The 26,753-nt window shown below is 60.0% G+C and overlaps 1 protein-coding gene across 5 annotated transcripts; it reads right to left on the bottom strand.

Annotated features, from left to right (window-relative positions):
* Positions 1 to 26,685, bottom strand: USP20 (ubiquitin specific peptidase 20). Of its 5 annotated transcripts, none has more exons than XM_036329369.1 (26): positions 26,592 to 26,685; positions 20,758 to 20,855; positions 20,475 to 20,627; positions 19,549 to 19,645; positions 18,645 to 18,698; positions 16,282 to 16,344; positions 15,827 to 15,958; positions 15,569 to 15,665; positions 15,058 to 15,127; positions 13,947 to 14,060; positions 12,418 to 12,496; positions 9,153 to 9,597; positions 8,694 to 8,834; positions 8,284 to 8,399; positions 7,879 to 8,051; positions 7,265 to 7,359; positions 6,559 to 6,592; positions 6,321 to 6,366; positions 5,299 to 5,479; positions 5,100 to 5,226; positions 4,481 to 4,650; positions 4,320 to 4,401; positions 3,327 to 3,435; positions 2,358 to 2,460; positions 1,656 to 1,727; positions 1 to 1,257 (listed from the first exon to the last, which is right to left on the bottom strand). In XM_036329369.1, exons 4-26 carry the CDS (start codon positions 19,627 to 19,629, stop codon positions 1,097 to 1,099), a joined length of 2,745 nt encoding a protein of 914 aa, XP_036185262.1. In that variant the 5' UTR covers positions 19,630 to 19,645; positions 20,475 to 20,627; positions 20,758 to 20,855; positions 26,592 to 26,685; the 3' UTR covers positions 1 to 1,096. The 5 variants fall into 5 exon arrangements, 4 of the variants coding, with proteins under 4 accessions (XP_036185262.1, XP_036185263.1, XP_036185264.1 ...); XM_036329370.1 differs by having other exon boundaries at positions 26,470 to 26,601; XM_036329371.1 differs by lacking the exon at positions 18,645 to 18,698.
* Between the last annotated feature and the right edge of the window lie 68 nt (positions 26,686 to 26,753).

Consider the following 26,753-nt stretch of genomic DNA (forward strand, 5'->3'; position numbering starts at 1 on the left):
TGTGGGGAACGCGGGTGGATTTATTATGCGTCTCGCACACAGACTACACGGCGCAGACGTGGGCCAGCTTCCAGCCCGCACCGCGGAAGCTCCGTGCTGGCGTCCCCGCGGTGCAGCAGCAGCGCCCACACACCCAACGGGGCTGCTCTGTGATCGCCTGGGGAAGGCCCCAGGTCCTGGAGAACAAGGTCGCAGGCCTGAGCCACAGGGCTCTGCCCGCTGGGACTTCCGCCACATCTGCCGCTTCGAGACTGAAGTCCACGGTACTTGGGGGCTTTGGTCCCAGGACCCTCCCTCCCCCCACTTCACTTTGGCCCAACAAGGTGAGCATCAGGCTCAGCTGCGTCCTCCATGGAAGCTGTGCTTGGAGGTCAGGGCACAGTGGCCTCACTCAGCATCCAGAACACGCTCCGTGTGCCAGCTGCCCGGGCCACACCTCCAGCCGAGGCCTGCGCAGCTGGGCGTGTGCGGGAGGGAGCGCTTCTCTCTCAGAGTCCAGCCACTGGGGGCGGCTCACAGCACAGGGGGGGTGCGGGGGCCAGCTGCCTCCGGACACAGCCCCTCGAGTCCCAGCGCCCAGGGTTCGGAGCCTCTCTGACCACGAGGAGGTGCGGGGTGAGGCGGGCACTCGGCTCTGCTCTGCCTCTGCCGCGGGCCTCGGGGGCTGGACCAGGCACCCGTGGGAAATGCCCACAAAGCCGCAGCCTCTCCGGCCCTCTGTCCCAAAGCCACGCCGCTGAGAACTCGGGACAAAAACCAGGCCTCCGCTGGCGGGAGGCAGGTTGGGGACCCGACGACAGGGACATGTGGGCACGTCCAGGACGAAGACCCGAGTAAACGCCGCTGACCGTGGTGTGGACCAGCCCGAGGGGGTGGCTCCCGTCCCAGCGTCTCACTGGGACCTAACACTCTGCCTCTCACACACCTGGGCCCCGCAGCGCAAACGCCCTCTGCAGGGAGGAGGGCACAGGCCGGGCCCAGCCAGGTCCTCCCAGCGCCTCCTGGAGGTGTGCTCAGGGCCCAGGCTCAGGGCCCAGGCTCAGGGACACGAGAGGGTCTCTAAGAAGGAGGAGGGGCTCACAGAGCGGCCCGGAGGTCACAGGGCCCGGGTCTCGGCTTCGATCTTCTGCTCCCCGTGCAGGCTGTCGGGGTCCGGCAGCTGGGCCACGCTCTGCCGAATGGCAATCTCGGGGCCGCCGCCGTACAGGCTGTGCAGGTAGGCCCAGGTCTCCTCGGAGATTTGCCCGTAGTCGGCGCCTGCGGGGCCCGGGAGGCGCCTGTCAGAGCAGGTGCTGCCCTCACACCCCGAGCCCCCGTTCCCCCGGGGAACCACGGCCCCGGCCGTGGGGGCTCCAGGAGGGCCGGGCCCCCAGGGCAGGAGGGCGACCAAGGGCTTCCGTGCAAATAGCACAACATCCATTCTCGGAGGACCCAGGGGTGGGGCCCACAGGAGGGGCAGGCAGGCGAGGCCAGCAGAGGGCCGTGGAGGTGGGGTGGGGCGGAGGGGCCTCGAGGACCCACACGGAGGCCGGAGCCTCCGCCCATCTACTGGCCGGGCCTGGACTGGGGTGGCCGTCTGGCCTGACGCAGGGGCTGGGGAAGGACGGGGCTGACAGCCCGCGGGCAGGGGGAGCGGGGCTGCCACCAAGACTCACCCGGCTTCAGCTGGATGTGGCCGCTGCCTTTCACCTGCGCGATCCTGCTGTTGTCAATGGGGCCGGGGGGCTCTGAGTAGACAGGGCCCGGGCTCAGTGCCGCTGCCCAGCGGGAAGAACCCAGTGCCCGCCTCCACCGTGACTCTCCCCAGGCGGGTAAGAGCATGTGCCTCCACCCCTGGGACCCCAGAAGCCATCCTGGCCCCGGGGTCCAGTGTGAGTCCTCACAGGTGAGGACTAGGGTACCAGATGCTCACCCGCAGGCGGCTGAGAGGCCCCGGCCCCGCACAGGGACGTCCTGGGACCTCCCAGCATTCTAATGAGTGAGATATTAAGCGAAGGACATTATAAATAGCCGATTGGCCTTTGGCAGAAAAGAGGCTCCCCACCCCTGATTTGGGGTAACAGAATCCCCAAAGGAGAGGGCGGGCAAGAGGGAGCAGCAGCCTCCTCGGGACATCAGCTGGAGAGACGGGAGGGAAGGGGCAGAGCGTCCCGGCCCCTATGGGCAGCCTGGTGGGCGGGGCAGCTGCCTTCTCAGCGCACTCGGGAGGGGAGGGTGGCACCTAAAGGGGTGGCACCAAACACCCGCTGGGCCGGCACAGACCCGGGCCCTCCTCCGTCTCCGGGACACGCCCACTCCCCGGGGATCCGCAGCCCAAGGCTCCCTGCCCCACTGGTGCCGAGCCCTGCTGGACTCACCGTTGTCCTTGCCCTTGACAAAGGCCTCCCACTCGCGGAACCACTGCATGCTGATGCAGTAGATGACGCCGGGCGACTCCTCGGCCTGGAACGCCTTGTTCAGCTGGACGGCGGGGGCACAGGGGCAGAGGGGGGTCAGCATGGACACCCCAACACCCGCCCAGCCAGCTTCACTCCCACACACTAGACACGCAGGTAGGAGACTTAAACTCCCAGATGTTCAAGGAACATAGACGTCCCCGACCCACTGCCCGGAGGACGGCCACTGACCCTCGGGAGAACCTCTTTTCCGTCACTTTTGAGAACCTCAGCGGAGATCGCGTGGCCGCGGCTGTTTCCGCCTGGCAGAACTGGCCCTATTCAGACTATTCGGACCCTCTCCTGTCTCCATGGCCACAGGCACGGAGTGCCTCAGCGTCTTTTGCCCAGCCCTCCACTGCTGCATGGCTCCGAGCCCCCACAATAAAGACCCATCCAGCCCAGCCGACATGGCCTGGGGCTGAGCATCAACCTATGAACCAGGAGGTCACAGTTCAATTCCCAGTCAGGGCACATGCCCGGGTTGCGGGCTCGATCCCCAGTGGGGGGCGTGCAGGAGGCAGTCGATCAATGATTCTCTCATCATTGATGTTTCTGTCTCTCCCTCTCCCTTCCTCTCTGAAATCAATAAACATATTTTTTAAAATAAGAGAGAGACAGAGAGAGAGAGAGAGAAGAGAGAGAGAGAGAGAGAACCATCCAGCCCCAAACAGCAACACCTCGTTCCTTTACCAGCTGCTGCACAGTTCACCAGGCAGATGGGCCTGAACTTACACCCAACCCCCTGCCAGTACGGCCTTCGATGGGGGCCTGGCCCGGCCACTCTGATCCCCCACCGAGCACAGCCTCCACGCAGGCCTCTGGCTTGTCCTCGAGTCCCCACGTGACCCAGCGGAGGCTGGAGGCCGGCTACCCACACCCCCCATGCACCTTAATGAAGGTGTCGATCTCAATCCGCCTGCGCTTGGCCAGCGCCTCGATCTCCACCTGGCAGATGGAGCACACGTACAGGTGGTTCACAGCAGGCCCGCCCCCAAACCTGCAGGAAGGGGGAGAGGGGAGGGGACATAGAAACACACAGCCCTGAGGGAGGTCCCGGGGGCAGGCCTGGAGAGTGGGCACTGCTCTCCGCCAGCCAGCCCTCCTGTCCCGGGAGGCCCCTGGCACTGCTCCCTGGGCCCCCTGGCCCAGTCTGTTTACTCCACGTGCCAGCGTGCCCAGTTCCCGCAGGGCGCCCGCCCAGGCCGGTGCGTCACAAAGACACACCAACGTCCACTTCCGCTCCTGGCCACTGGGCAGGGGCTGTGGGGCTGAGCCTGCCTGCTGGACCCTGCGGGGCTGCAGGTCCTTCTGTAGGTGGAAGCACGGGTCCCACAGGATTTGGGGCGCACTCCCTGTGGGGTTCTGTCCCACCCACAGGGCAGGGTCTGCACCCAGCTGCAAGTGGATGGGGCCCAGCCAGTCCAGCACGAGGCCGGGCAGCCAGGACCCCTCGGCCGCGCCTTCCACACCCGTCTGACCCTCTCTCCAGGCCGTGGCACATCCTGCCTGCCCGGCTACAGGGGGGACCTGGGCCTGGGCAGGTCCTCAAGGGAACACAGGCTCTTGGTCTTGATGAACTTGAACCCAGAAGGCCCGGGCAGCACGAGCCCTAGGCCACCTGAGCTGGGCATGGGTGGGGGAGGGACCGGCCTGCAGGACTACCTGTGAGAGGCCAATGTGCTGGCTTCTGTAGAGCCAGGGTGGTGCCCACCAGAGGCACCTTTCTCAGTGCAGACACAGTTGCAAGGGAAGCCCTGCACGGCTCCATGCCATCTGCTGGGTGTGGGGGGCCTGGGCAGCCCTGCCCGCTCTGCTCTCCGGCCCAGCTGCCTGCGGGCCCACACGGGCCGCTGCCTGCAAGAGGTGGCCTCGGCTCCCTACCTGCCGTACAGGTGCTCCCACACGTTCTGGGGCAGGATCACCACCAGGTCGTCGATGTAGTGGTACTTGTTGGGCGGGATGCCTGGGGAGGAAGGCGCAGGGAGGGTGAGGCGGGGGCTCGGCCCGCCCGCCCGGCACCCGCCCACCGAGAAGGCCCTCACCTCCGTGGGGGCAGAGGAAGGTGTGGTTGGTGACGGGCCCCGGCTCGGCGAAGGTGTTGAACTTGTTGAGCCATTCCCGGGACACGTAGAAGCGCAGCAGGCTGGGCTCCCGCATGGCGGCCAGGGACACCACCTGCTGCCGCTCCCGCACGGCCTCCTCGCTGCTCTTCCTGGCGGGGCGACAGGAGCCGCTGCGCTCCCCTCCATGGGCACAGCCGCCTGTCCAGGGCTGTTCAGAGGCGCCCACCTCCCGGATCCAGCCTCCTGACTCTCACCGCCCGCACCCCTCGGCCAGCTGTCCACCTCTCAGCCGCCCACCACCCCGGCCGGAGTCCTGGCCACATCACCTCCACGGGGACCACACAGAAGACCCAAACCCCGTCTCCGGCTTCCCACTTCCCCGCGGCCAGGGGGCTCTTTCTCAAGAACTTGAATTCTTACCCCTGGGCCTTAAAAATCTTTCAGGCTCCACCACCACCATGTTCTCAGTCAAGCCCTGGGGAGCAGGGCAGGAGGTCCAGGCCCCCAGGCCCCGTAACACCCGCCCAGGCGCACACCTGCCCAGGCGCACACCTGAGAGGCGCACACCCGCCCAGGCGCACACCCGCCAGGCGCACACCTATAGAAGAGGACGTAGGCCTCAGCGCTCTGCACCACCGTCTCGTGGACCTCGGTGACGTACTGGTCATCGAACTCGTACCACTGCCCGTTGATCACGTTCTGGCAGTAGGCGATGTAGTGGCCGCCTGCGCGGGAGAGGCAGGCAGGTTATGGGCGCCCTGGGGAACGGGCGGGGCTGGGGGTGGGTGTGGACTCACTGCCCGCCGTGCCGTGGTGGCAGATGACCGAGAGGAGGTCGTAGGTGGTGATCTGGGACGTGCACTCCTTGGCCAGGAAGGGGCGCAGGTCGAGGCCCTCGAGGGGGAAGGAGACGTGGCTGCTGATCTTGAACGAGTACATCACCTCGTGCCGGAAGCGCTTCAGGTGGATGCACAGGATCTGGGGGAGCCGGAGGTTGGTCATTCCAGGGCCGACCAGGGCCCATCATCACCCTGTTACCTGACAGGGGCCCACTGTTGCCCGCCCAGGTCCTGTCATCTGAGTAGGAACAGGAGAGCCAGCGGCTAGAGCAGGGCTGGGCAAACTTTTTGACTCGAGGGCCACAATGGTTTCTTAAACTGGACCAGAGGACCGGAACAAAAGCATGGATGGAGTGTTTGTGTGAACTAATATAAATTCAAAGTAAACACCATTACATAAAAGGGTACAGTCTCTTTTTTTAGTTGTATTCATTTCAAACGGGAGGGATCCGGCCCGCGGGCCGTAGTTTGCCCACCGCTGGGCTAGAGCCTCTGAGGCCCGCGCTGGCGGTGCCCGTGGACTGGATGGGGAGGCCTCTGCTTGGAGCGAGCAGGGCCCGACCCCAGGACAGGCAGCTGGGCCGCGGGCTCCTGCACGCAGAGGGCCGGCCGCCTGCCCGGAGCTGCCCCTGGCTGCTGACTTCCCCTCCCCAGCTCTGCCTACTCCAGTGGTGCCCTCCACGCCCTACCCCTGCCTCGTGGTAACGAAGAAGGCCACACAGAGGGTGCCGAGTTACAAAGTGAAGGTGAGCCCTGTCCACCTGCCAGACCCCGGGAGGCCCTCAGCCGTCCCATCCCCACGGCCTTCACACAGAGCCTCTGAGTCAGGGAGAGGCCGCCACCGGTCAGCGGAGAGGCCGCTGCCGGTCAGCGTAGAGGCCGCCACCGGTCAGCGGAGCGGCCGGCGGGCAGTGGCGGGCAGAGAGGCCGCCACCGGTCAGCGGAGAGGCCGGCGGGCAGTGGCGGGCTGCTCCTCTCACCTCGGGCAGCCGCAGCACCTTGCAGTACTTGACCCCGTTGCGCAGCCTGGGAGGAGAGCAGGTGACAGGCGGTGACGGCCTGAGGGCCCAGACGAGCACCGCCCCGCCCCCCACCCCTTCACCTCTGCAAGGTCAGGATGGAACCTACTGGGGAACCCGGGGGATGTGTGTGGAGCTGGTACCGACCGCAGGGGGTGGAGACGAGGAACGGGGAGAAGCCCCGGATGCACACACTTACTTTTTGCACCGCTCACAGCTGTACATGTTGTCACCTAGGACAGGAGAACACGACACAGGTCGGTGGGGAAGGCAATGAGAGGCAGGAGTGCACCAGACGGCACACGCCTTCACAGGGTGAAGGGCACACGTCACGGGACCCTCTTGGTGGGTACAGAAACGCCACCTGACAAATTTCAATGCCCATATTTCCATGAACACGGATTTCAGGAAACTGGGCACAGAAGGAACACAACCTCAACGTAGAAAGGCCACATATGACAAGGCCACAGCTAACATCAGACTCCACGGTGGAAAGCTGAAAGCTTCCTCTACAAGCAGGACTAAGACAAGGGTGCCCATCTCACCACTCCTGTTCAACACGGCCCTGGAAGTCCAGGCCACACTCAATAGGAAAATAGGAAAAGGACAGAAACGGGAAATTTCAAAATAGGAAATACTAACAGCCGATAGACTTGCAAAAACCATGTTCACGCGCAGCAATAATCAAGGACATGCAGGACGAAAGCGTGGTATGGTCTTTACCACCAGATTAATAGGAGAGAAAAACAGGTGGGCCCCTGAGAGCTGCCAGGTGGTGGACGGGGAGGACATGCAGCCCCCGGCCCAGCCCGGAGGGCAGGGGTGGGAGGCTGACAGGCAAGTCCCAGAAACCTCCAACTGGATGCTGCCCCAGCTGCCCCGTCCAAGCCAGCCTGGCCACTCACCCTTCAGCTCATCCGCAGCAAAGAAGGCAGCGAGGCAGTCTTCCAGGGTGATGACCGGCCCCCAAAACCAGCTGGGGGTACAGGATACCACAAACCTATGGGGACAGAAGAGGGGTGGTGGGTGCGACCAGGGCCTGAGCAAGGGTAAGAGCCGGGGACCTATGGGCTGAGGCATCTTGGCCCAGTGGGTGGAGCCAGGCACCTGGGACCACCAGCCAGCAGCTCAGTGTCCTGGGAGAGTGGCCTCATCTCGCCCTGAGCCTCGCTTCCCTCATCTGAGGGGCCCTGAGCCGCTGGCCGTCCTGGGGCAGGGAGAGCAGGCATGGTCAGGGAAAGCCACACTGCCCTCCCCCCGCTGGCCTCCTTTATAGCTGCCGCCTGGTCACTCCTGTCCTCACCTGCCTTCCAATCCAAGGGCCATCCCGGCGTGGACAGGGACACCCCCCACTTAGCTGACTCCCACACATCCTTCAGCCTCCAGCTTCCTTCCGGACCCCACCCTCGTCCCTACAAACGCCTGTGCTTTGCTGTTTAAGGTCTGTCGCCTCCCAGGCTGGGCGTCCCAGGAAGGCGGGGCTGGGGCGCTCGCGTCTTGGAGGGCAGCGGGGGCTTACCGTCGGATGTACTCCATGATGAAGGCGAGCCAGCCCTGGGCGGCGTAGCTGTCCCCACAGGAGCCCGGCTTGGCCGGCACGTTCTGGTAGATGGCCGAGTGCAGCTTGGCCAGGTCCTCCTTGCCCGGGATGGGCAGGGACAGGTCCTGGAATGTCTCTACTGTCGTGGACACCTGTGGAGTCAAAGGTCAGCCTGGGTCTCCACCTTCCAGAATCCCGCCCTGCTCAGACCAAGCAGAGTCTGCACCCGAGTCCCAGCCACCGGCTGGCAGGTGGGAGGCAGAGGGCCTGCTCCCCAACCCCTGGGCCTGGGCACCCTGCCCCCAGGGCCCTGCCTCTCGAGAAAGGCAGGGGCCTCAGGCGGAGAACACGCTCCTCACCCGAGCCCCAGCGCAGGGCACTCACCCGGTCACAGGTGAGACACTGCACGAGGCTGAGGATGGAGCCGTCAAAGATGTCGGAGATGACGCTGCGGTAGCGCTGCTCCTTCCGCCGCCGGCTGCCCGTGCTCGGCCCCTGGGCTGCGGGCACAGAGGGAGTGAGAGCCAATCCTGGGTCTGCCTGGGGCCAGGACCGGGCTCGGGCTTGCTTGGCCAGGACGTGGGGTCAAATCTCTGCGTCACGTGACTAGGTCTGCACTCCACTCCTAGCGCCTGGCCATGATCTATACGATGGGGCTCCCCCACTCATGTCCCAGTGGTGGTGGGGGGTTCAGAGTCGCAGCCCAGCCCAGCAAGGAAGGCTCGAACCCGGAGGCCACAGGCAGGACTCCCACTCCCAGCCCCGCTGCCCACCCTCCCGCCAGTCCTCCACACCTTTCTTGAGCACGTAGGCCGGCCCCATCCTCACGGGGCTCGCGCGAGGAGGGCTGCTGGCCAGCGTGGTGTGGCCCTCGTGGTGGTGGACGGGGCTGCAGGGCCGGGACACGCTGCGCATGTGGGCCTCATTGTCAGGCTCTGTGGGCAGAGAGGGGACCGTGCTGGGCCAGGGCAGCCAGCACCTCCTAAAGGGACTGAGGCCTGAACCCGCCGTGGGTCCCTCGTCTGTGCCCACCCATGTGACGTTCACAGGGCTGCAGGGCAGGCTTTGAATTCCCCGCCAGCTTTATCAGCTAAATGAGTCTGGACCTAGTATTTAGCCCATTTCTCACCCAGGAGTTGGGTCTTGTGGTAGAAACCCCCCCCCCAGGGTGGTAGGGACACCGAGTGTGGCAGTGCTTGGCGCACAGTAGGTGCTGGACAAACGGCGTGGTTTCCTGAGCGGCCGGCTGGTACCTGGTGTTCGGCAGGGGCTGGCGGACCGTGGCGATGGGGGCTGAGCCTCTGGGGGCCGGGGGTCAAGGGCGGCAAGGGCGGTGTCCACGTCCGCATCCTCGTCCACCTGCTCTGAGCTCGTGCGCTGCTGGCCCCAGGAGAACTTGCGGTCCTTCATCCGCTCCTTCTCCGAGATGGCGCGGCCCGCCTCATCGCCGATCAGCAGCTCCGCCTCGGCCGAGCCGCCCTCACCCCGGCCCTGACCGCCGCCCTCGCCCCTGTCGCTGCTGGAGTCACAGGACAGGAACTCGTCCTCTGACGGGCTCCGGTCGCCCTCCCTCTTCTCGTCGGAGTCACTCAGATCCGAGTCCCGGGCCTCCGTCAGGGCCGCGGCCACCGCCACCACCGGCTCCTTGAGCTCCTCGTGCAGCTGGTCCATCAGGCAGCGCAGGAACTCCTGGGTGTCCTGGAACCAGGGGCCGTGTCACCAGGGCTCTCCCGGTGGGGGACCTGCCACAGCGCCTGCTGCTTCTGATGAGGCCGCCGGGCGCCTCCTCTGGCCCGTCCCGCTGCGCCCGGGCAGACGCACTGATGGCCCCTCAGCGGCCGGTCCCACCGTCCTCACCCCCCTCTGCTGAGCACATGGGGGCTGGGAGCGCCGGCCTCCCGGTCACGCAGCAGCTGTCAGGTGGCAGAGCCCAGATCCATCCGGCTCCAGCCACTGCTCTTCACCTGTCGCTCTGCTTCCCACTCAGCTGGGGAGCACAGGTGTCATGTTTAGCCAGTGGGGTCACCTTGCTCCTTAAAGGAGAGGACACCTGGGCAGGCAGGGAACCCATGGAAGAAGGAAGGTGACAGGGACACACGAGGGCTCAGCTGAGTTCTGCAGGGAGCACCACCACCCGCAGGCCAGACCTCTGGTGTCCCTGCTCTCCCAGTCCTGCCCCGGCCCCGCCTTCCCTGTGAGGCCCCGCCTCCCTGTGAGGCCCCGCCTCCCTGTGAGGCCCCGCCCCCTTCAGCTGGAGGACAGGATCTACCTCCTGCAGACACAGACCCTGGCAAGACTGGGACTAAGTTGTCACTTCAGTTCTCAAATCACAGCATTGACGCTTCTATCCTGTCGCCAACCCAGCGGGAAGCCAGGGCAGCAAGGCCCGAGCCCTGAGCCCTGCTGAGCAGCGTGCACACAGGAGGTGCTTTAATAGGTCTCAGAGCGGGTCGGGGAGGGGGCACTTGGTGCCAGGCTGGGCTCCTGGGTTCAGAGTCCGGTTCTGTCCCTCGTAGTCCCCCCCCCCACCCCCCAACTCCTGAGCATACAAGGTGGGCACCACGAGGTGGCCAGACCCAGCCGAGCACCCAAAGCCTCACGTGGGACCTGGGAGGGGCCTCATTCTCTGGGCTCCAGCAGGGAAGGGAGGGCTGGACGAGGCTTTCCTTGGTCAAAGTGCCAAACTCAAGATCAGAGATGCGAACACCACCTTGTCTCGCATTAGGGGGGGAGGAGACGAGTCCTGTGTCAGGGGCACTGGAAGGTTAAGACGCCACCTACTGTCCTGCCTTTTAACAGACGCGCTCTGTGCCAACATCTGGAGCCACGGGAGCGCGGCAGCACCCCCCCACCCCACCCCCGAGAGCCCTCCAAGCGGCTACGCTTCAGACACAGAACTGTTCCGGCCCCGGCGGGTGCCAGGCAGCAGCCGAGCGGCCTGCTCCAGCGGGTCCTCGCTGAGAGCCCGAGGGCCAGCACGCCCGTACAGCCGGAGGCGCCGAGGGAGGGGACGGCTCGGCGAGGCCTGCCCACCCTGCCACTCCGTGCTGTGGGGCCTGGGCGAGCTGCTCCATGGGGGTGAGGCAGGGCCCCTGAGAGAGCTCTGGGGCTACGCAGGGCTGTGCCTCTGTGGCCGGCGGTGACCACCTAACAAGAGCTGGTGCTGGGTTCTGACCGCTGTGTAGACATTGTCTCCAGGAAGGGTGGTGATCAGGCAGCGCTGGGCCTCCCAGTCAGGAACCTGGCGTGCGCACAGCTGAGGGCATGAGGAGAGGAGGGCCCAGCAGCCCGCGCCCTGGGAGGGGTGAGCGGCAGGCAGGGGTCTGAAGGCACCCCTCACTGCCTGCCGCTGCTTCTGGCTCCCTTGTTCCGGCAGCAGGAACAGCAGCCCAGACACCTCCCGCTCCACCGGCAAGCCCAGCAGTGAGAGCCCCGCTGTGGGGCCGAGGCCTGGACCCCCACCGGCTCAGGGCTGAGGTATATATGTGGCTGCATTCTACTTCGTCTTTTTTTTATTATTTAACATATTTTTATTGATTTCAGAGAGGAAGAGAGAGAGATAGAAACACCAATGATGAGCCCCAGCTGGTTTGGCTCAGTGACTAGAGCGTCGGACTACGGACTGGAGTCCCGGGTTTGATTACTGTCAAGGGCACATGCCTGGCTGTGGGCTCACTCCCCAGTGGGGTGTGGAGGAGGCAGCTGATCAATGATTCTCATCACTGATGTTTCTATCTCTCTCTTCCGCTCTGAAATCAATAAAAATGTATATTTTTAAAAAATTATATTTAAAAAAAAATAAAAGAAACATCAATGATGAGCCCGGCCAGCATGGCTCAATGATTGAGTGTCGACCTATAACCAGGAGGTCACAGTCTGATTCCTGGTTGCACACATGCCTGGGTTGTGGGCTCCATCCCTCGTGGGGAGTCTGCAGGAGGCAGCCAATCAATGATTCTCTCTCATCACTGATGTTCCTATCTCTCTCTCCCTCTCCCTTCCTCTTTGTAATCAACTTTTTTAAAAAAAATTTAAAAAGAAAAAGGAAACATGAAACCCTGAATCAAACCCGGGATTCTTTGGTCCGCAGGCCAATGCTCTGTCCACTCAGCCAAACCAGCCAGGGCCCTTCTGCTTCATCTTGGCCCCATGATTTTATGCAACAGAAGGTATCGGTTTCAAAGGGGTTCTTTAGATTTACAAAGCGTGTAATCAACTGTTTCCTTGAATAAACATGGGCCTTGAACGCAGGGCTGAGGCGGACTCTGCAGCTAGACCGCCTGTGCCCAAGATCCCTCCACGCCTACCAGCCGTGGAACCCGGGCCGGTGTGAGGCCCTGAGCCTCAGGCTCCCCATAGGCCGCGTGGGGAGAACAGCAGCCGGCTGCTAGGAGGCTCCGGCGGTGAGAGGACCCACCCACAGCACCCGGCCTCTGCCGCGCCCTCCTCGCTGGTCCTGCTTCAAAGCCAGGCCCGGTAGATAATGGCCCTGGTGCCCGGGGCTGCGCAGATGCCTACCTGCTGGGCGTAGCCTCGGAACATCGGGTTGACCAACTTGATCCCGTGGGACAGGCTGGTGGGAACCACGTAGCTTGGGCTGCAGGAGAACCAGACCCATTAGTGCAGATGGCCTGCCCGGGCTCCAGACCCTGAGGGGCGACAGGCGGCCAGCAGTGGGGGGCCACGCCTTTGGGGGGCGGTGACCCGCCAGGAGCCCCAGCAGGCTCACACATCTCCACAGTCAAGAAGGAAAAGGTCGCCCGGCCGGTGTGGCTCAATGGTTGAGCATCGACCTATGAACCAGTAGGTCAAGGTTCGATTCCCAGTCAGGGCACATCCCCGGGTTGCACATGCCCCCAAGGGAGGATATGCAGGAGGCAGCCAATCAATGATTCTCTCTCTCACTGATGTTTCTATCTCTCTCCCTCTCCCTTCCTCTCTGAAATCAATGAAATATATTTTTAAAAAAGAAGGAAAGTATCAAGTCATAGCTACGCCAGGCTAAGGGCTCCTGGGACAGCACAGGGATACAGTAAATCTACATGATAAAAACCCAGTGGTCGTAATGCCGCAAAGACCAAAGACAGGTCACCAGGAGGCTGCGTGCGAGGCGAGGCGCGTGCGGGTGGGCGGGGACTTGACTCTGGGTCCCACGGCACACCAGGACTTGGGGGGTCCCGGGTCCTGTGCAATTTCCTGCGGGTCTGGGTCTCGCGGGATTCCGTGCACTGGGTCACTAGTAATCTAATAATTGGTGTGGTGCCAGGCAGCCTGGAAATGTCAGGGAGCCGCTCTGTACGTCATAAGCGCCTGAGCACCGTGTGTGCGCCTGACACTACTGCCACATTGAACGTGAACAGTAACTGAAGTGTAACAAAAACAGAGAAATCTAAAATTTCAGGAAAGCCTAACCAGGAAACATGACCACCCAGAGGTAACTACCATCAAGATTTCTAGATTTCCCCCTGAAAATACAGATATATACAAAATCATATTCAATGTATATACTTTAACAAACTTGGCTTCTTACAACACTGGAATTGTATTGCATCATACTGCTTTGTGGGTTTTTTCTGTTTTATATATGTTTTTATTTTTGCATCATATTGCTTTGTAACCTGCTTCTACACTTAATATATTTCTACGCTCTCATTTTAAATTATTTCCGGTTTTGACTTTTCCTGGAGAAACGGGTCTAATCCAAGCTTCTGGCCTCTAAGTTCGTTTCACACGGAGCTAAAGCGCCAGCTGCCACCCATGAGGTGCCTTCCCCCGTGCAGTCGTGGCTGAGACCTAGGCGGTTGCGATGGGCGTCTGGGCCTGGGCACCCACATCTGAAAAGGGGCTGCCGGCTGGATGGGCACCAGGTTCAAACTCTAGCTCCATCTCTCATAAGCTGTGACCTTGAGCAAGAGAGTTCAACCTCTCTGAACCTCGCTTCTCCCGTGTGTAAAATAGCTGGCCATGATTTCCGCCTCGGGGGCTGCCAGCAGCGAGAGAGGAAATCCCGCCCCCACACAGCTGCCCAAGTCCGGGCTGGCCCTCACCGCTTCCTGTGCCAGACCTCGGACACCAGCTTCTGGTAACTCTTGCACAGAGCGGGCTTTTTGTCCGTGCGTACCAGGCCGCCACACTCCAGGAAGAACTGGGTCAGCGGAGGGCTGGGGCCGGTCCGGGGAGAGAAGCAGGGGGAGAAGCAGAGAGAAGGGGCAGCGGTGAGAAAGAGCAGGCGGAGAGGCAAGAGCTCCTGGGCGGATGAGGAGAAGGATCCCGCCGGGTGGGGGCTGAACTGTCCCCAGATTTCTATGCTGGAGTCCTCACCCCCAGCGCTCAGAGGTGGCTGTTCGGAGGGTCTTTACAAAGGTGATTCCGTTAAACCGAGGTCATCGGGCCGGGCCTGACCCGGCGACTGGCACCCTCCTGAGAGGGGGAGCCGGAGAGGAGGCAGCACGCACTGGGGGAGGAGCCCTCTCGGCGAGCCAAGCAGAGGCCGCGGAGAAGCCAGCCTGCGACCCCTTGGTTCCGGATGTGCAGCCTCGGCGCTGAGGGCAAGTAGCTTGCCGCTGTCTAAGCCCCTGGCCTGTGGCCCTTTGCTCCGTGGCCCTGGCGGACTCACGCAGCCCTTTCCTCTCCCAGGTGAGGGGCCCCCAGGTGAGGGCTGGCTGTGTGAGGGAGAGCAGCGGCACCTGCCCCTCCCGTCACCCGCTCTCTGGAAGCTCCTGAGCCTGAAGACATCTCCCCTTCCCGCTCTCCTTAGGCTTTAAGCTTATTTCATCCCACAAGAAGCAGACATTCCCCGAAGAAAAACTAGAAAACATGGGTCAGCAAACAACGATCATCGACCTGAACCCTCCCACGTGCGACAGCTGCTCCAGACGGGGGCACGTCCTCCCGGACGCCCCGGACCTTGAAGTTGTTGCCGGTAAACCACAGGGTGAGGCGCGTCCTGCCCACACCCCTCCCTCCACATCTGCTACCTTTCCCTGAATTCGGGAGCGGGATCACTGGGTCAAAGTGCATGCGTGTTTTTAGGGGTTTTGATGTGTATCCACGTGCAGGCGTCTGTGGGCATGTGCAGCACAGCGTGGGGGCTGCTGCTGCTATTTCCGGGGTCCCGGGCACAGCTCCTGCCCCCTCGCAGGGGAGGTGACAGCCTACCAGTTGGACAGGGCCTGCAGGGCGGCGTTCATGTAGCAGGAGTTCCCCAGGTTCTTCATGCCCGTGAGGCCTGGAAACGTGTGGGGAGAGGGGTGAGCACCTGCCCCGCCAGGAACCCTCACATTCACACGGAGATGAGCCGCCGGGGCCGCCAGAGGAGGACACGGGGCTGGTGTTCCGCCCAGAGATCCGCCAAGCAAGTTAATGTGGTCCCTGCTCGCCAGCCATGATGACCCGAGCGCATCAAATGGGACAACTGTGCCCCCACCGGCCCCCACCACCCACACAGCCCAGGCACGGGCCGTGCAGAGGGGCCACCCTCCCGGGGCCACGTGGGGAGACGGGGCAGGAGGGCCGGGCCTCCAGGACTCGGCTGGGGGCTGCACGCCAAGGGAAGCCAGCACGCCATGCGGTGTCCGACCCTCCGCCCATCCCAGTGCGTGCAGAGCGCCCGGCCCAGAGCGGCGGCCTGGCCCGGCCCACCCCACAAGCACCCTGTTCGGGCCGTTACCTCGAGGTTTCAGGTCATCGTCCTCTGACTCGGACTCCCCTTCGTCGGCCACGGCGATGGGGACGGCTTTCAGAGGGAGCGAGGGCAGCGGAGAGTCCTGTGTTCAAGACCCAGAAGGAGCGAAAGAGGGGTGACGGGGCCAAGGGGGGGGAGGCCCATGTGCCCCCGGGGAAGTCCAGCCGCCCAGCCTCCCCCGGGTCACACTGCCACGCCCTCAACACGTGTAACCGACCAACGGGACCCCACGGCACCCCTCACCTGCTCAAAGAGTCGGGGTGAGGCGGCCGGCAGGGGAGCTGCCAGCCGCTGCTCCGGGAACACCTCCTTCTCGCAGGCATAACACCACACCCGGAAGGTGGTCAGGTTCACGGTCAGGTTGTGCTTTTGTGCCTGGAAGGCAAGATCCAAAATCAGGCCCAGGAGGCACTGGCCCGAGAGGTGCCAGGCCTGCAGGGGGCCGCCTTGCTCTCAGCTCTCAGCACAGGCCCTGTGGGGACAGCGGCCTGGAGCCGGGTCTGCTCACCCTCGCCCGCGAGTGCCCGAGCCAGCATGAGCGGGCAGCGCATCAGCTCCTGCGTCTTTGCTATGATCGCTCCCATTTTACAGGCACGGCCTCGGAGGCCAGCGCGGGCAGGTGGAGCTGGGAGGCGGCTGCGGCTGGGCTTTGAGCTCTGGGCCGTCTGACCAGAGCCCCTGCCCCGGCCACCACTCACCTGCGCATGGATGGTGCTGTGGTCGGCGAAGGATTCTCCGCAGCCAACGTAGGGACAGGCCACCTGGGAGAGGGGAGCAGTGTGGGTGGGGGCTGGCCGAGAGGGTGTACCAGCGTGTCCCCCCTCCGCCCAACAGGGAGGCCCTGCATGCAGGAACACGGGGGACACCCTCGAGCTCCCCGGAATGGCCTTGTCTCTGAGTGAGGCGGGCAGGGCGCCTGGGCTACTGCTCTCCCGCAAAAAGCCCGGCAGGGCCACAGCTCGTCCTGGGCAGACCCTCTCTGCCTCCGCGTGCCCCCGGCCCATCGAATTCCTGACGGCCCGTTACTGGATCCACATTTCTGGAGGGGACGCTGGATGGGCAGAGGCGGTGGGGCCCACTGTGCCCCAGGTTCCCGCAGGCGAACAGCATGGCCCTGATGGCCCTGCCTTTGCTGTGCCCTCTCCTCTCCCGAATCAATCCATCCAGCGAGGCCCAGCCCAAGCGCCTTCCCACCGGCTGCACCCAGCCGCGGCCGCTTCCCCACGGGAGCGCCTGGGGTCGGCCCCGTCCCCGGGGTCAGCCCTGCACAGGCTGGAGAGGGCCTTTCCCTCACAGAGGAAGCGTGGCTTCCTGATGTGGCTCTGAACCTCTCTCTCTGGGGGCCTGGGGCTCCCAGGAGGTAGGACCATGCCTCACACTTCCTGCTGCCCCCACCCCCACCCCCGGTGCCCGGACCGGGCCCACAATCTGCTTTATGCCGAGTGTCAGGATCTAAGGACGAGGTTGCAGATCCGGGGACCCTGTCTCTGGGAAGATTTGAGCTGTTCTCACCCCTCAAGCTGCCTTTCTCTACTTGTATTTATTTTAAAGACATTTTAAGGAACAGTCATTTCAGTATGATTTTAAAATACCTACATGTAGAAATTTAGAAAAATATTACAAAATTAGAGAAAAAATTAAAAGTACCCATAATTCTATCACCCACTGAAAACTGTTAAACCTTTATTGTTGAAAGTATTGCATATGTCCCCCTTTTTTCCCCCATTGACCCCCTCCAGCCCACCCCCACTGCCCTCCCCAGGCCTCCACCACCCTGTTGTCTGTGGCATGGGCCATGCATATGTGCATACAAGGTCTCTGATTACCTCCCCCCCCCCCTCCCCCCACTTCCCTCCGAGATTCCCCACTCCGTTCCACGCTTCCATGTCCCTGGATCCACTCCGTTCATCAGTTTATTTTGTTAGATTCCACATACGAGTGAGATCATGTGATACTTGTCTTTCTCTGACTGACTTGTCTCACTTAGCATGATGCTCTCCAGGCCCCTCCAGGCTGTCGCAAAGGGTAAGAGATCCTTCCTTTTTACTGCTATTTGGTATTCCGTGGTGTAAGTGTGCCACGGCTTTTTTATCCACTCATCCACTGATGGGCACTGGGCTGTTTCCCGATCTTAGCTATTGTAAATTGTGCTGCTATGAACACAGGGGTGCATACATTCTTTCCAACTGGCATGTGGGGTTTCTTGGGATATATTCCTAGAAGTGGGATCACTGGGTCAAATGGCAGTTCCATATTTAATTTTTTGAGGAAACTCCACACTTTTTCCATAATGAAAACTGTGAGTCTCTTTAATCAACAGTAATAACCAAACACGACCAGGTCTGACTGGAGAGTCTATGGCCACACACCGGCTAAGCCCATCAGGCATCGCCTCCCCAATTCTGCCCCCGCCCCCCGAGGCGGGCAGTCATCGGGGTCGTGGGCCCCACTGCATGCGACGGGCTGTACTAAAGTGCCAGGGCCCCGAGCCAGATGCCCACGCACGGCTCACGGGCACCTGCACGGACAGAATCCTGCCTCCTACGCAGACAGGCCCGTCTGGTCCAGAGTCTCCTCCCGCCTGCTTTTCCCTCTTGTCATTTTTTTCTTAATTTTCATTGTTTAATCTTCACCCGAGGACATTTTTCCATTGGTTTTTAGAGAGAGTGGAAGAGAGGGAAAGACAGAGAGAAACATCGATGTGAGAGAAACACACCGATTGGCTGCCTCCCGCGGGTGCCCCGACCAGGGCCCGGCCGGGGAGGAGCCTGTAACTGGGGTGCGTGCCCCTGACTGGAATCGAACCGGGGACCCTTCGGTCCACAGGCTGATGCTCCATCCATTGAGCCAAACCGGCTAGGGCCCCTCTTGTCATGTTTAATGGCTGCCAAGGCAGCCAGCCAAGGACTCGCTGAGTCTGGGGCCCTCTTGGCTTGGGACCCGCCCCTGAGACAGCCATGCCATGTCCTGTGTCCCTGCCCAAGGACCCAGCATGGGGGACGGATGTTCCCAGCCCCGTCCAGATGGCACTCACGCCCCGGCAGCCGCAAGGAGCCCATACCTGGAGACAGGCCCACAGGTTCGGCCCAGAAACACCGCACGACTGACAGGCTCCCTGCGCGGGGTGAAGGAGAAAGGGCAGAGGTGACAGGCCGCGGAGACCCTCCCGGAGCCCGGCCGCTCCAGCTGGGGGAGCGCACCCCTGCCTCTGCTGACCCTCCCGCCCCACATGCCTCCGCTCGAAGGCTCTGTGCCTCAGCAGGGCCCTCAGCAGCCACTAGCCTAGGTCGGTTCCCATTCTACACTTCAGTTCCTGCAAAGACACGTTCAGTGGCTGCATTTGAACCTCAGACCCCTGACTCTGCAATCCCATCACACCCTCTACTCTTCCCTTGCTCCCATCTAGACTCCGAGCTCCATGAAAAGGGGTGGTCTGGGTTGTGTCCTCCTGTGACTTCAGAGTCGGGAACAAATGAGGAGACCAATGTCCTTGTTGACCCCAGAAAACACAGGTGACTGGTAGTCCGGGTGACGGAGCCTTCTCCCTGTCTACCCGTGTCTCCCCTTCTGGCCTGAGTAACAGATGCGTGGATTTGGGCTGAGCACTCAGCCAGCCAGCTGCAGGCCTTCTCATCCCCACCTCCACCCCCATCCCCACCCCCAACCCCGCGATCATGGAGCTCAGTCCCAGTTAATGGGATGCAGCGAAGTGACATGTGCTCGGCAGCTAATGGACAGAGCGTCCGTGCTCCCAGATGGACTGGGAGAAGGAACGGCTGACGGCCGCTAGGACTCGGCCCCGGATGGCGCCGGGAAGGCCTCCGAGCAGACGCCAGCCTTGCCTTTTACACAGAAGATGGGCGAGGCTGGTGGGAGGCAGCTCTGCTGCTGCTTCAGAAACGCTTGTCCCCAGAAATCAGAGGCCCCGAGCGTGGGCCTCGGCACCGCCCTGTCTGAGCCTTTACCTTAGATTTGAGCAGCAGGTCGTCTTTGGTCACCTCCCCTATGGAGTCAAGGTGAGGGCAAAGGTCCCTGGAGTCCCCCATTCTGGCCTGGTCTCACCTACAGGAAAACAGAGTCCCAGGTTAGACATGGCAGCCACTGCCAAAGGGAGGCTGGGAGGCCAGTAGTTAAGGGCACGACCTTGGCCTTGAGTCCCAGCTCAGCCACACCATCAGCCAGCGAGCAAGGGGAGCTACGTAACTTCTCTGAGCCTCACTCTCCTTGCTGGGAAGTGGGGTGAAGAGAACACCTCCCCCTGGGCTGCTCGGGGCATTCTCCATGGCTGTGTGAGGAACTGTGGGATCCCAGTCAGCCCTGCAGCTGCACCAATGCCACCTTCCTGGCTGCTACTGAACTACAGACCAAAGGTGTGGTCCACTGAGGGGGGCTGGGTACTGGTTTACTGAAAGGCAGGGGCCCTGTGTCCACTGGAGGGAGGTGGACTCCCAGCCAGAATAGGAGCTACAGGTGCGGATTGGATGCCAGGTACCAGATAAGAGCTTCCCACGCATCCTTCCCTTAAAAACTTCTCCAGGGCCTGGCTGCTGTCGCTCAGTGGTTGAGCATCGACCTATGAAGCAGGAGGTCATGGTTCGATTCCCGGTCAGGTCAGGGCACACGCCCGGGTTGCAGACTCGACCCCCAGTAGGGAGGGTGCAGGAGGCAGCCGATCAATGATTCTCTGATCATTGATGTTTCTATCCCTCTCTCCCTCTCTCTGAAATCAATTTTAAAAACATTTTTTTTTAAACCCAAAACCTTCCCCAGCAATCTCTGAGGTGGTGGTGGTCAGGCTAGGAAGGGGCTCCTTCGCGTCCAGCCTCATGGGTAGGAGGGCAAGAGCCCAAGTTCGTCGGACTCTTAGGCGCCTGCTCTCACTCTAACTTACTGGGAACGCCAGCCCGGGCGGAGATACCGCACATGCACTCCCACGGGCCCACCAGCAGCTCCAGCAGCTCGCTCACGGCCAGCTTTGCTGTTTCCTCTCAGCCTCAGCTATCAATCACATCATTTCATTCGGGTTTGTTTTTCTAAAAGAGGGCTTCAAAAAAGAAAGAAAGAAAAAGAAAAGCATAAACACAATTCCATTATTTTACCTAAAAAGAAAATTCCATCTCCCTCCTTGCTCTGTGCCTGAGGGCCACACCCGAGTGGGGGAGCCTGGGGCCTACCTCTGCGGACAGCAACACCCGTGAGCAGCAGCCGATCTCCACATTCTCTGTCGACAGCCGCCGTGCTGGGCTGGAGCGCGAGGCCTCTGGCAGGGAGCCTGCGGGACAAACCGGGCACCCAGGTAGCTCCACTGTTTTAAAGTAGCTCCGATCCCCAATAGGAGGTGTGCAGGAGGCAGCCAATCAATGACTCTCTTTCACCATTGATGTTTCTATCTCTCTCTTTCTCTCTGAAATCAATCCTATATAATAAAAGCCTAATATGCTAAGTGTCCAGTTATCTGTCCAACCAAAGTGTAATATGCTAATGATATGCTAAGGCTACTCAACTGCTCGCTATGACATGCACTGACCTCCAAGGGGCAGATGCTCTGACCGGTAGGTTAGCTTGCTGCTGGGGTCCAGCCAATCGGGACTGAGCCCTCCTGCATCCCTCCCTGGTCCCATTCGTGCACTGGTGGGGTCCCTCGGCCTGGTCTGTGCCCTCTCGCAATCCAGGACCCCTCAGGGGATGTCGGAAAGCCGGTTTTGGCCCGATCCCACAGGCGAGGCTGAGGGACCCCACTTGTGCATGAATTCGTGCACCAGGCCTCTAGTAAAAATATATTTTTTTTAAAAAAAGAAAGCTTAGGGTTTGTGAACATTTTTTTAAGTGAATGGTTAAAATCAGTTACATGAAGGGGAAAGGTTGAGTGGGGTAACCAGAACTGTGGGTGCCTAATCCACACACAGGACCTGAAACACGAGTGCACCCGCTGCAGGGCCTGTACCTTACTTATCTCAGCTGCCTCAAGGTTTTCCTTTGGCTTATCTTGGTACCCAACCAGCACTGAGCAGGCACCTCCTCAGGCAATGGCTTGAGTGATGGAAAACAAGCCAGAGCCGGGCCCCGCCCTCCTGGGGCTCAGAGATCCATATTTCCACACCAGGGCACCTGCATGCAGCCACTGGGGGTGTTATAATACTAACCGTAGCCACCTTTTATCACGCTACTACCTGCCTGTTGTTTCCTGTACAGTAACGCAGAGTTGACTATAATTACGGAAAACAGAGATAGAGACAGCTAGCCCTGCTTTCGGATCCTTGCTCTCGTCGCTTGCAAGCTGTGTGCCTTTAGATAAATCACTCAATCCCCAGTGTCCTCGTCCATGAAGTGGGACAATCACAGCCATAGGGTTACTGGGAGGGCGGTGAGTCGATGCACAGGAAGGGCAGTGACTTCTGACCCCATGGATGTTCAGGGTGGCCCAGAGCTTGCATTTATCTGCACAGCAAGAATGCTCAAAGCCCGGCTGGCGCGGCTCAGGGGCTGAGCGTCGACCTATGTACCAGGAGGTCACGGTTCGATTCCCGGTCAGGGCACATGCCAGGGCTGCTGGCTCGATCCCCAGTGTGGGGCCTGCAGGAGGCAGCCGATCAATGATTCTCTCACTATTGATGTTTCTCTCTCTCTCTCTCCTTCTCCCTTCCTCTCTGAAATAAATTAAAAAAGAAAAAGAATGCTCAAAAAATATTTAGCACTGTAACTGTGTTACTGGTCATGCTTTAGAGATTAGGAAACGGGTTGGTTGGAATGTAAGTCACGTGCCAAAGGGCACCTTCCATCAGCTGTTCACTGGGGGCTCCACTGCCCAGGGCAGCCAGGCCGACCAGCCCCGTACCAAGTGTGACACCCAGCAGGTGACTGGTGCATGGCGGTTCTGATTCTCCCGGCTGCATCCTAAGATCCAAGCTCACCTCCTAGAGCTTTTGACATCAAAGTAAAGCCAGGAAGCGGAACCCCAGGGAATGGAGCCAACAGCTGTCCTGTCCCTAGGCAGCCAGCACGTCTGCTTCCGACAACCCGATTCCCTGTCTGAACGCAGGCTGAGACACTGTTCCAGATAAAAGGCACCAGAGACAGGACAAAACTGGGTCCTGGGTTAGCGAGGTAAAGGGTATTAGCGGAGCAACTGACAAATTTGAATATGGGCCAGACACTAGATGATAGTGCTTGCGGTGGAATGAATTGTACCCCCCAAAAGTTACAAGGTCTTTAAAGAGGCAATTAGGTTCAAATGAGCTCTTTAGAGCGGCCTGAGTCCAGTCTGACTGGTATCCATCTAAGAGAAGGAAATCTGGACACACAAGGAGGCACCGAGGACAGACCCTGTGAGAACACAGCAAGCAGGTGGCCGACTACAAGCCAGGATGGAGGCCTCAGAAGAAACCAAATCTCTCTCTTAAAAAAAACAAACACAACTTTTTTTTTTATTATTGATTTCAGAGAGGAAGGGAGAGGAAAAGAGAGATAGAAGCATCAATGACAAGAAAGAATCATTGATTGGCTGCCTCCTGTACGCCCCACACTGGGGATTGAGCCTGCAACCCGGGCCTGTGTCCTGACCAGGAATCAAACCATGACCTCCTGGTTCATAGGTCGACGCTCAGCCACTGAGCCACGCGAGCCGGGCACCAAATCTCTTGACACCTTGATCTTGAACTTCCAGACCCCAGAACTGTGAGGAAATACATTTCTGTGTTTAGGTCACCCAGTCTGTGGTACTTTAGGGCAGCCCAACAGACTAATATGGTATTATATGAATGTTCAAGTTCCTGAAGATGGAAACTATTTTTCTGGTTATATATTATAATGTCCTTGGTTGAAGATGATTGCCCCTGAAATATTCAGGGGTAAAGAGTCATGATACCTGCAACTTACTCTTAAATGAATCAGCAATAATAATGATGATGATAATGAGTATATGAATATATAGAGTAAATCGGGCTAACATATTAATAATTGGTGAATCTAGATAAAGGGTATAAATAGGATTTCATTCTATTATTTTTGTACCTTTTCTGTAAGTTTAATCTTTTTCTCAAAACAGGGGCTTTTAAAAGATTCCTTTTCTCTCACTTAAGGTGGAGCAGGGAGGGGTCTTTTAGAAAAGGTAACCCCAACTGAACAGCAGGAGCGCCAGGATCCAGCACCTACTCCGGGCCAGGCGCGATGCCCACCTACGCTCTCTCAGGTAAGGACCACAGTTCCTCCTCTTACAGAGGAAGGATGGAGGCTCTGAGATGGGAAGCACTTGGCCAAGGCCACACAGCAAGGAAGGGACAGAGCAGGCACTGAGCCAGGCGTGTCTGCCTTCACAGCCTTTCCCACCCGCCCTCTGTGCAAATAAATGGAGCGCACACAGTAGGCATTTAATAAAGACTGGAAGGGAAAGAAACCGGCACTGCTGAGAGAATGGAGCCTGGGAACAGGCCCTCTTTTTTTTTTGTTTAATGTAAAGTGACAGTGTGAAGGCTTTTTATATATATATATATATATATATATATATATATATATATACATACATATACATATATATGTGTGTGTGTGTATATATATGTGTGTGTGTATATATATATACATATATATGTATATATATATATATATACACATTTTTATTGATTTCAGAGAGGAAGATAGAGGGAGAGAGGGGTAGAAACATCAATGATGAGAATCATTGATCAGCTGCCTCCTGCACGCTCCCTACTGGGGATCGAGTCCACAACCCAGGCATGTGCCCTTGTCGGGAAACAAACCCAGGACCCTTCAGTCCACAGGCCGACGCTCTATCCACTGAGCCAAACCAGCTGGGGTGGGAACAGGCCCTCTTGAGAGCAGCTGGTCGGCTGTGCTGCTGGGAGTCAGTGAGGTGCCTGCCCTAGAGCAGGTGCCCCAAATGCCAGCCAGAGGGGTGGCACCTTCACCACAGCGACCCCAGAGCACCTCTCCCTCCTGACCCACCAGATCGGCCTGCCTCTCCTCTTGGGGATAAGAGAGCAGGAGGAAAGGAGGCAGGCTGGTAAGTCTGCAAAGAGCCCACCCATTTGGGGCGGGGTGAGGCTTCCAAGACGCTTGGTCCTGAATGAGGGCAGGCACTTCTTCCCCCGGGCCTGCACTGAGTGACGGGGGAAGTGCCTCCCCAGGGACGCAGGCTGGCAGGCGGTACATCCGGGCCTGGCACCAGCTGCCGAGGCCAGGCCTCAGGTGCCCATTACTCATCATTTTCCTGGAGGTTCTGGCTACATCCTCCTCCCGGCCAGGAGCCAAGTTCCTCAGGACAGGAAAGGTGACGCTGCCAAGCCCCCCACCAACACAAGGACACCCCCTAACCTGGTCCTCACCCCATTAGCCATCCCTCAGCCCACACACCTGCACCCCTCTGAACAAGTACCCTTTTTCTCCCTCCTGCCCTCTTTTCTCCAGTAGACTTCCAAGCAACTCCATTTTCCCTAAATCCCTGATACATTCCTCCCTTTAACCCAGTCTTAATTCGCTGAGAGGCCACCGTACTTCTGGCTCTCAAAGCAGAACTGTCAGCCTCCTCCTGCCTTGGCGAGTCCTGCTTCCCACACACCTCCAGTGACCCCCATGGGCCTTACCCACCCAGCCCCTGCCCGAACGGCCCCGGGTACCGAACTCATACTGACAGACCTCACTAAATCCTCATAACCACCCTGGGGGTGGGCAATATTGGAAGCTAAATCCATCTCCACCTCCACCACTAAAGGAAGAATGACTGAGGCTCAGAGAGGTCAAGTAACTGGCTGGAGGCCACACAGCTACTAAACAGCTTTAGATCAAAGCCAAAAGGCTGTTCTGAGAAGTCCTGAGTGCATCTGTCTCCGTCCAGGGAAGAGAACAACAATCTTAGAGGAGGCTGTTCCAGAAAAAAGTAAGGCATCCCAGAAATGCTGCCCAGCCTCAGAGTGGCCTTCCAGGAGAGGGAACCCAAAACAGCCTCCATCAGCACCTCCCCCAGCCAATGGGCCGTAACAACAGCCCTTGCAGCAAACATTTACTGAAGCTCCTGTGGACAACCTGCAGAGGTGGGCCTGCGGCTGACCCGGGCTCCACCTTCCGGCTGTGTCCCTCGAGGCACGCATCGCCTCCCGGAACCCTAGACTCTCATTTGCAAAATGAAAAACAACTGAATCTCCTTCATAGGCCTGTTGGGAGAGTTCAATGAGATAATGCTTAGCCCAGTGCCTGCCACGGAGTGAGTGCTTAATAAGAGGTAGCGCTTTCAAAGGAACGCGCCGGCCTATAATGAGAAAGGAAAACTACTATTTAAGGGGTTCCTAAAGCCTTCAAAGCCACTACTTAGGCATTTAGTTATTTCCTACGGGCGTTGGCTGATGCCCATATTTGAAATAAACTTAATCCTCACAGCATCTCGGGGTGGAAGGGGCCAAGGGCAGAGCGACAGTCCTAGTGACAAAGGATGAAAACAAGGCCACCTAAGGTCAAGGGCTGGCAAACACCGGAGGAGCCCTAAGCCTCAAAAAAAAAACCACCACATCATCAGTGGGTTCAAAGCATCAGACGTGCGTCTCCTCGGGAAGAAATGGCGGGGGGCCATTTTTAGCGGGGCAATCGGCGTGGGACTTTAATTCACCACCACTAATAACTGGTCATCTTTTGTCCCTAAAGGAAAACATATGTCAGGGCCCAGACTCAGGGGAAATACAAGTCAGCTCCCGAGACGCCACACGCATGCTTTCAACGCTGGATCAGGCCCTGGCCGAATAAAGGAGATGACGTCCCCTGTCCTGGAGAAGCAACGAGTCCCCGGGGGCTCGATGTGGGCCGACGGGAACCCAGAGGACCCCCTGGGCGCCGGCCGGAGGAGGGGAGAGGGTGACGGCGGCCGGGGGTTCCCGGGCTCTGCTCACCTGGCCGCGGCGTTTAGCGCATTGGGCAGGGCCAGGCCCCCGCCGGCCAGGAGCTGGGCTGGGGTCGCCCCAGCTCGGAGAGGCCCAGCCCCTGCACCCGCCGGCAGCAGCCAGAAACTCACCTGCCTTCGCAACCGCGCCACCGCAGCCTGTCAGTCAAACAGGCTGAGCTGTGCAGGGTCGAGGGGCCTGGCCGGCTTCGCCCCGCCTCCTCCCCCTCGGCTGGCCAATCGGGAGGTGGCTACGCCACCGCTGGGGCGTGGTCATGTGGGCGGTGCGAGACG

This window comes from Myotis myotis, unplaced genomic scaffold, assembly GCF_014108235.1.
Source record: "Myotis myotis isolate mMyoMyo1 unplaced genomic scaffold, mMyoMyo1.p scaffold_m19_p_12, whole genome shotgun sequence".
In the NCBI taxonomy this organism is placed as follows: Eukaryota; Metazoa; Chordata; class Mammalia; order Chiroptera; family Vespertilionidae; genus Myotis; species Myotis myotis.